Below are 9,138 nucleotides of genomic sequence, written 5' to 3'. Positions count from 1 at the left end.
ACCCAAACCAATCGTTGGTTTGTGTGCGCCCGATCAATGCACAAACGTGAGGAGAGGAGACTTTCCCATATTTTTCTCTTGGTTTGTTAAACCTGTGAGATCAATTACAACAGACGAATCCCCAGACCGACCATGAGAATGGCGGTCAGGATCAGTCGTCGATACCGGTGTGCGATTTTCTCTGATGTACACCGTTGCATGACGGCTGTTAATGGTCAAATAGTGTTTGGCTCACCACAACCTGTTTTTCAGTGGGTTAGGGTTCAGTTATAATGCTACCCTGCCAGCCTCTCCTACATGTAAGAGGCAGATGTGCCCCTAGGTTTGAAGAACATAGGACCACTACTGGATGCTATGAGCTTCAGTGGGTAGTTTGTTCGCCAGTCTACTGTGTGCTATGAGCATGTTTGGCTTAGATAACTGCCGTTCAGTGTAATGTGCCATGAGTTTTCCTATATGCAGTAGTGCATCCCAAAGGGATCTTGTAGGAGTACATACAACATTTGGCTGACCCCAGGAATGCGAAAAGAAATGAAATAATAATAATAATATAGCCTTTCCCAGGACTCCCAACTCTCCAACATGTTGGAAACCTCACATGTCACATCTGCTGGAATATGAATTATGAAAAGGCAAGAAAGCAGGAAGACTGAAACTAGTTCTTTGTTCATTTATTACAGAATGCAGACAAGAGTGTCCAGAATGAGTTTGAGTCAATTAGAGCACCTCCAACGCACCGACCCAAACGGATGAGTGGTTTGTCCGCATTTCGTCCGTTTGGGTCTAAAATGTTGCGATAGGTATACATAAGTTTGACGTAAAACTAAGTGTCAGATGTTGGTGAACCTACTCCTGCTGTGATTGCATTCAGTAGTCTCGGCACTCGAGGCATATCAACCTCAATAACACCCTCAAGAAACTGCACCACCTCGGCCATGGTTGGTCGATCAAACTCATCATCTTGAATGCACCAACATGCAACTTTGCAAACTCTTACAACCTCCTCAAGGTTCACGTCACCTTGCAAATTTGGGTCTACCAGACTTCCAATTTCTCCACTGAGAAGCTTTCTTGCAACTTGTAGAGGAAAAAAGGCTGAATAATCACCATCCTCAACTTGACTTGAATTTCTCCTTCCTGATATGATTTCAAACAAAACCATCCCATAACTGTAAACATCAACTTTAGATGTAACAGCTGATCCGCTAATCCATTCAGGAGCAAGATATCCAATGGTTCCTCTCGTTGTAGTCAATGCTTGACTAAATTCTCTCCCCAAAACCTTTGCCATTCCAAAGTCTGCAATTTTGGCTACGAATGAAGTGTCGAGAAGTATGTTTTCTGGCTTGATATCACAATGTATAATGCAATCCCGACAACCAGTGTGCAAGTAGGCTAGGCCTCTGGCAACTCCAATAGCTATCTGGTATCTGAGACTCCAGTCCAAAACTGTACCATTGGCCTTAAATAGATGCACATCAAGGGATTGATTCGGCATGAATTCATACACAAGCAGCCTCTCATCGCCTTTGCAACAAAACCCTATCAGTTTGACTAAGTTGATGTGCTGGATGATTCCAACTGAACTCACTTCTGCTCTGAATTGCTTATCTCCTTGATGGGCACCTTCAAGTCTTTTCACTGCCAAGGTGACTGAGTCACTTAGATACCCCTTGAATACAGAACCGAAACTGCCCCCTCCTAACCTTTCTGTGAAGTTGTTAGTTGCACGTTGCAAATCAGCATACCGAAATGAAATGATCCCAACTCCATTTACCGGCGTGCTAGTAAACCACTTCCCTTTTTTACTCCAAATCACCAATCCAAGAATCACCAGGACAAGAGCAGCAGCGCTTGCACCAACCGCAACACTGACGAGGTTGATTCCACTCTGCTTCTTACTTACCACACTTTCTGGCAGCTCTGCTGCGGCAAGGCGGATATAAAGCGTATCGCCATTTGCTGCTGAAGAAGCATCAGATTGTTGTTTTACATTGTACAATTTCCCATGCCAAATAGAGCAGCCTCCTTTACCGTACGAATATGCAGTGCAAGAACAGTTGCCCAAGCAAATCCGTTGGCAGTCATCTCCACTTGTCGCGGCCGGTACTTTTGCTCCCTCATGGGGCAACCTCATACTACCTTGCACGGGGTAGAACTTAGCTGCAAGACCTGGCTTGTTTCCCTCATTCTCACAGCCTAATGGAGTGTTCCTCCTGCACCCATGGCTTCGGTCTCCCAGATCCCAGTCCTTGGGTGATCCCAGCGAGAAACCCTTCATGCAGCTGCAGAGTGGATCTGCATTTTCTCTACAGATTGTGAAAGGTCCACAGGTTGCAAAGACGTCGCATTGAAAGATAGGCTGCCTGTAATTGATCAACCAGTTATGTATGGGTTCCAACCATGCACCCACCAGCCCTTGGCCATAGACATCTATCGCACATTGCACAATGGCCGTGTCATCCCGCAACGTGTACATGAAGGTAGACTCATTCTCAGTGTTTATGAATGTGAAATTTGGTGTCAGGGCGCCAATCATCTCGGGTGCTAGGTTGAAGTAACGGCCGTTCCATGCCCCGCTGGTCCAGAATTCTAGTGTTGAGTTCCACAGGAGATGACCAAGCCTATTCTGTCCCATCTCCAGAGTGTAGAGACCAGGAGCCTGGTCAATCAAATTTTTCCTTGAAACAAGGCGGCGGTTCAGGCCGGTGGTCTTGTCCCAGCCAATCTTTGCGCCGGCGAGAAGGGTGTCGGTTGGGTAGTCAAAGCTCTGCCAGAAGACCATGGATGAGTTTGAGGAGCTGTGTAGGACGAAGTTGCCATTGTTCATGAGCACAGCTTTGGTGTCGTTGGTTGTGACATTGGCATGGGTGGACCATATGACTTTCTTGGTGGCCTGATTTAAGATGGCCAAGTTGCCGTCACCGGCGATTGCGAGCTCCGGCGAGATGGGGTCGATGACCGGGCTCTCGCCGTTGGCAGACCAAACCGGCATTATCTTGGGGACCTTGTTGAACCAGATGCCGAGGTAGGTGTGAGAGGACTTACTGTCCATCTTGAAGAAGCCGAGCGCAAACTTGGTGTTGTTGGAGACGAGCCTGTCTCTGCCGGCGAGCCCATGCCCATTGCCGGCTGACACCGTGTCCATGGCGGCGGCGGCACCACGCCGCGACGCCGCCGCGTGCAGGGAGAGGAGGAGTCCAAGGAAGACATGGAGGAGAGTCATTATGAGCGGAAGAAGGAAATGAACTGGTGGAGAATTGGAGGAGTAAGATTGATACAAACTGGTCCAGTTGCTTAGAAATGGATGCGAGCTATGATCACATTCCAGGCCGCAAGTCAACGAGGGAGATGCTCTTGGGCTGTGGGCGCACTCCTCACACAGTCTGTGCCAACCAATGATAACATCGTCTTATCATTTAGTAACTACACCGAGAAATAGAATAGCTGTAGTACGAATAATCTTGGTCAGACAGTACAGTCTGTGTCAACCAATGATAACATTGTTTTGTCATTTAACTACACCGAGAAATAGAATAGATGTACGAATACTCTTCGTTAGTCAACACTGGACGCTTGGGGATGACAGCTGTCCCGACGAAAGTTTGTTCTGAGGTGCTCATTTGGAATTTAAAAATCTTGCAAATTGGACATAATAATCCGATGATATCCCGTGGTTGCCGGTATCGGTGAGCCCCTTCACACGGAAAATAAATGCATTGTCCAGTCCACGGTCAGCCAAAAGGGTAGTCCAAGAAGGATGCGGACGGGAGGAATGAGGAACGGACGTGCGGGAGTCAGTCAACGAGCAAAAAACCACCAGTTAGATTACTAGGAGTGAGGCTATACGCGTTGACGCTCTAATATATGAACTCCCCCACGTTAGATTACTAGGAGTGAGGCTATAGTGAATAAGCAACATATATGTAGAATTATATGCTGTAATTTTTCTTAATCCCTAATATACTCGCGCAAAATGGATGTTTCTCATATCACTTCTGCTTCAGTACACCCCCCCTAGTAGACACATCAAAGGCTGAGATTAGCCCACACCCCTTCGTAAGGACAGGCACGATGGTCTTATTTACCCCCTCCCCCCCTCGCGCTTGTCCACGCCGATACCCCCGCATGCGCATGTATGTATACGGGGCTGCGGGCCGAGCCACGTTGTCACGCACCACGTGAACACCACGTGGTGGGGGGGGGGGACCACGTCGGCCTTGTGTGACGTGACGTGTCACCCCTGATTTCATGGGGCTAACCACGGCGTGGCGTGTGGACGGGGCGGTTCCCGCCTATGAGTCGCCACTCATCGGCTCCCGAGGCATCGTCAATGACGGTGGGTCTCGTCGGCTCCCGAGACGTTTTTATGGCACTTAACGCCGCCGCCCACCGGCCCTATCGTGGTATCCTCGCAGGGGGAGACGCGTCACGATAGATGCCACGGGATGGCTTGAGGTGAGGGCAAGGCTGCAGTGGAGATCCGGGATGGGATTGAGCAAACAATACACGGTGGTTTACCCAGGTTCGGGGCCCTCCGTGGAAGGTAACACCCATACTCCTGCATGTCTGATGTATATGTGGAGTATGTAGCAGTGCAGAGTTGGTCCATGCTGTTGGGAATCGTTGCACGGAAAACAAAAAGAATTTCTACGCACACACAATGATCTATCCATGGAGATGCATAGAAACGAGGGGGGAGTATGTCTACGTACCCTTGTAGACCGTAAGCGGAAGCATTTCACAGCGCGGTTGATGTAGTCAAACTTTCTTCGCGCTCCAACCGATCAAGTACCGAACGCACGACACCTCCGCGTTCTGCACACGTTCAGTTCAGTGACGTCCTCGCCTTCTTGATCCAGCAAGACGTGCGAAGTAGTAGATGAGTTCCGGCAGCACGACGGCGTGGTGACGGTGATGTTGGGGAACGTTGCATGGAAAACAAATTTTTTTCTACGCACATGCAATGATCTATCCATGGAGATGCATAGAAACGAGGGGAGAGTGTGTCTACGTACCCTCATAGACCGTAAGCGGAAGTGTTCCACAACGCGGTTGATGTAGTCGAACTTTCTTCGTGCTCAAACCGATCTAGTACCGAACGCACGGCACCTTCGTGTTCTGCACATGTTTAGCTCGGTGACGTCCTCGGCCTTCTTGATCCAGCAAGACGGCGAGGTAGTAGATGAGTTCCGGCAGCACGACGGCGTGGTGACGGTGATAGTGATGTGATCTCCGCAGGGCTTCGCCTAAGCACTATGAAAATATGACCGAGGGAGTAAACGGTTGACAGGGGCGCCTCACTCGGCTAAGACAATGTTGTGTCCTTGTGTGGCGCCCCTCCCCACATATATATATATACGTGGGAGGGGAGGAGGCAGCCCCTAGGGCTCCCCAAGAGACATGGCGGCAGCCCTAGGGCTGCTGCCTTGCCCTGCGCCCCTCCTTTCCTTATTTGGACATGAGGGGGAAAGGAAAGGGAGATGGTTGCCTTAGGGCGCCTCCCCTTTCCTTCCCTCCCTCCTTTGGTGCGTGGGCACGGGGTAGAGGGGCGCACCAGTCCCTTGTGGGCTGGTGTGCTCTTCCCATTTTGGCCCATAAGGCCCAAAAACCTACCGGGGCTGCCTGGAACCCCTTCCGTGACCCGATAAGTATCTGGTACCACCCGAAACACTTTCGGTGTCCAAATACCATCGTCCTATATATCAGTCTTTACCTCTCGACCATTTCGAGACTCCTCGTCATGTCCGTGATCTCATCCGGGACTCCGAACAACATTCGGTCACCAAATCACATAACTCATATAATACTATATCATCAACGAACGTTAAGTGTGCGGACCCTACGAGTTCGAGAACTATGTAGACATGACTGAGACACCTCTCCGGTCAATAACCAATAGCGGAACCTGGATGCCCATATTTGCTCCTACATATCCTACGAAGATCTTTATCGGTCGAACCGTTATGACAACATACGTAATTCCCTTTGTCCATCGGTATGTTACTTGCCCGAGATTCGATTGTTGGTATCTTCATACCTAGTTCAATCTCGTTACCGGCAAGCCTCTTTACTCGTTTCGTAATACATCACCTCGTGACTAACTCCTTAGTCGTTTGCTTGCAAGCTTATGATGTGTACTACCGAGAGGGCCCAAAGATACCTCTCCGATACTCGGAGTGACAAATCCTAGTCTCGATCTATGGCAACTCAACAAACACCTTCGGAGATACCTGTAGAGCATCTTTATGATCACCCAGTTACGTTGTGACGTTTGATAGTGCACAAGGTATTCCTCCGGTATACGGGAGTTGATAATCTCATGGTCGAAGGAATATGTATTTGACATGAAGAAAGCAATAGCAATAAAACTTGAACGATCATTATGCTAAGCTAACGGATGTGTCTTGTCCATCATATCATTCTCCTAATGATGTGATCCCGTTATCAAATGACAACACATGTCTATGGTTAGGAAACCTTAACCATCTTTGATCAACGAGCTAGTCTAGTAGAGGCTTACTAGGGACACGGTATTTGTTTATGTATTCACACATGTATTTAGGTTTCTTGAGCAATATAATTCTAGCATGAATAATAAACCTTTTATCATGAATTAGGAAATATAAAATAACAACTTTATTATTGCCTCTAGGGCATTTTCCTTCAGTCTCCTACTTGCACTAGAGTCAATAATCTAGTTCACATCGCCATGTGATTAACACTCATAGTTCACATGGCCATGTGACTAACACCCAAAAAGTTTACTAGAGTCAATAATCTAGTTCACATCGCCATGTGATTAATACCCAAAGAGTGATCATCTTTTGCTTGTGAGAGAGTTTTAGTCAACGGGTCTGCCACATTCAGAGCCGTATGTATTTTGCAAATTTTCTATGTCTACAATGCTCTACATGGAGCTACTCTAGCTAATTGCTCCCACTTTCAATATGTATCCAGATTGAGACTTAGAGTCATCCGGATTGGTGTCAAAGCTTGCATCGACATAACCCTTTACAACGAACTCTTTATCACCTCCATAATCGAGAAACATTTCCTTAGTCCTCTTTTAAGGCATCTAAGGATAATTTTGACTGTTGTCCAGTGGTCTACTCCTGGATCACTATTGTACCTCCTTGCCAAACTCATGACAAGGTACACAACAGGTCTGGTACACAGCATGGCATACTTTATAGAACCTGTGGCTGTGACATAGGGAATGACTTTCATTCTCTCTATATATTCTGTCGTGGTCGGGATTTGAGTCTTACTCAACTTCACACCTTGCAACACAGACAAAAACCCTTTCTTTGACTGATCTATTTTGAACTTCTTCAAAAAAATTGCCAAGGTATGTACTTTGTGAAAGTCCTATTAAGCGTCTCGATCTATCCCTATAAATCTTGATGCCCAATATATAAGCAGCTTCACCGAGGTCTTTCATTGAAAATCTCTTATTCAAGTATCCTTTTATACTATCCAGAAATCCTATATCATTTCCAATCAACAATATGTCATCTACATATAATATTAGAAATGCTACAGAGCTCCCACTCACTTTCTTGTAAATACACGCTTCACCGAAAGTCTATAAAAAACCATATGCTTTGATCACCTCATCAAAGCGTATATTCCAACTCCGAGATGCTTGCACCAGTCCATAGATGGATCGCTGGAGCTTGCACACTTTGTTAGCACCTTTAGGATAGACAAAACCTTCTAGTTGCATCATATAAAACTTCTTTAAGAAATCCATTAAGGATTGCAGTTTTGACGTCCATTTGCCAGATTTCATAATCATAAAATGCGGCAATTGCTAACATGATTTGGACGGACTTAAGCATCGCTACGGGTGGGGAAGTCTCATCGTAGTCAACCCCTTGAACTTGTCGAAAACCTTTTGCGACAAGTTGAGCTTTGTAGACAGTAACATTACCATCAGCGCCAGTCTTCTTCTTGAAGGTCCATTTATTCTCTATGGCTTGCCGATCATCGGGCAAGTCCACCAAAGTCCACACTTTGTTCTCATACATGGATCCTATCTCAGATTTCAAGGCCTCAAGCCATCTGTCTGAATCTGGGCTCATCATAGCTTCTTCATAGTTCGTAGGTTCTCCTTGGTCTAATAACATCACTTCCAGAACAGGATTACCGTACCACTCTGGTGCGGATCGTGCTCTGGTTGACCTACGATGTTCAGTAGCAACTTGATCCGAAGTTTCATGATCATGATCGTTTGCTTCCTCTCTAGTTGGTGTAGGCATCACAGGAACGGATTTCTCTGATGTGCTACTTTCCAATTCGAGAGTAGGTACTGAAAGTGCTAGTTATCGACTAGAGGGGGGGGGGGTGAATAGGCGATTTTTATGAAAGTCTTCAATACATGAAGGTTTCGAAGACAAACAATAGAAATGAACCTATTGATATGCAGCGGAAGGTAGACTACACTAAGCAAGCCATAGTCAAGTATGCAATGGAGTGAAAGCACGAAGACTAATAGCAACTAGGTAGTAAAGATCAGGATGGAAGATAGTATGAAGCCAAACAATGATAGTAGTCACACAGTGAAGTCAAACAGGTAGTGCAAGCAGGCAATGACTTCACGAAGATAAACTGTAAGTAAAGAGAGGGAGAGGATAGAACCAGTCACTTGGTGAGGACACATGATTTGTTGGACCAGTTCCAGTTGCTGTGACAACTGTACGTCTGGTTAGGGAGGCTGAGATTCAACTCAGAAGACCACGTCTTCACGTTATTCCCCTTGAGCTAAGGACACCCAGTCCTCGCCCAATCACTCTGGTAAGTCTTCAAGGTAGACTTCCAAACCTTCATAGACTTCGTTCACCGGCGATCCACAATGACTCTTGGATGCTCAGAACGCGACGCCTAATCGACTGGAGGATTCACAGTCCTCAAGTGTAACAAGTCTTCAGGTCACGCAGACAGAAAGACTTCAGTGATGCCTAACACTCTTTGGCTCTGGGTGTTTGGGCTTTGTCCTCACAATGATTTCTCTCTCTCAAAAGCTTTAGAGGTGGGTTGCTCTCAAACGACAAAAGCCGCGCACTAACTCTGAGCAGCCACCAATTTATGGTGTAGGGGGTGGGCTATTTATAGCCACTAGGCAACCCGACCTGA

General features: G+C 46.8%; 1 protein-coding gene across 1 annotated transcript; it reads right to left on the bottom strand.

The window, feature by feature from the left end:
- Nucleotides 1-545: 545 nt before the first annotated feature.
- LOC109745549 (G-type lectin S-receptor-like serine/threonine-protein kinase At2g19130) lies at nt 546-3,546 on the bottom strand. Its single transcript, XM_020304678.4, has one exon. It carries the CDS (start codon nt 3,224-3,226, stop codon nt 824-826), a length of 2,403 nt encoding a protein of 800 aa, XP_020160267.1. The 5' UTR covers nt 3,227-3,546; the 3' UTR covers nt 546-823.
- Nucleotides 3,547-9,138: the final 5,592 nt, after the last annotated feature.

This window comes from Aegilops tauschii, chromosome 2, assembly GCF_002575655.3.
Source record: "Aegilops tauschii subsp. strangulata cultivar AL8/78 chromosome 2, Aet v6.0, whole genome shotgun sequence".
In the NCBI taxonomy this organism is placed as follows: Eukaryota; Viridiplantae; Streptophyta; class Magnoliopsida; order Poales; family Poaceae; genus Aegilops; species Aegilops tauschii.
Note: the sequence above shows the minus strand (reverse complement) of the source record. Positions and strands in the feature narration are given on the sequence as shown.

Bases quoted from the DNA above. Each gene is read 5' to 3' on its own strand.
- LOC109745549 (XM_020304678.4), bottom strand. From the start codon at position 3,226: ATGACTCTCCTCCATGTCTTCCTTGGACTCCTCCTCTCCCTGCACGCG.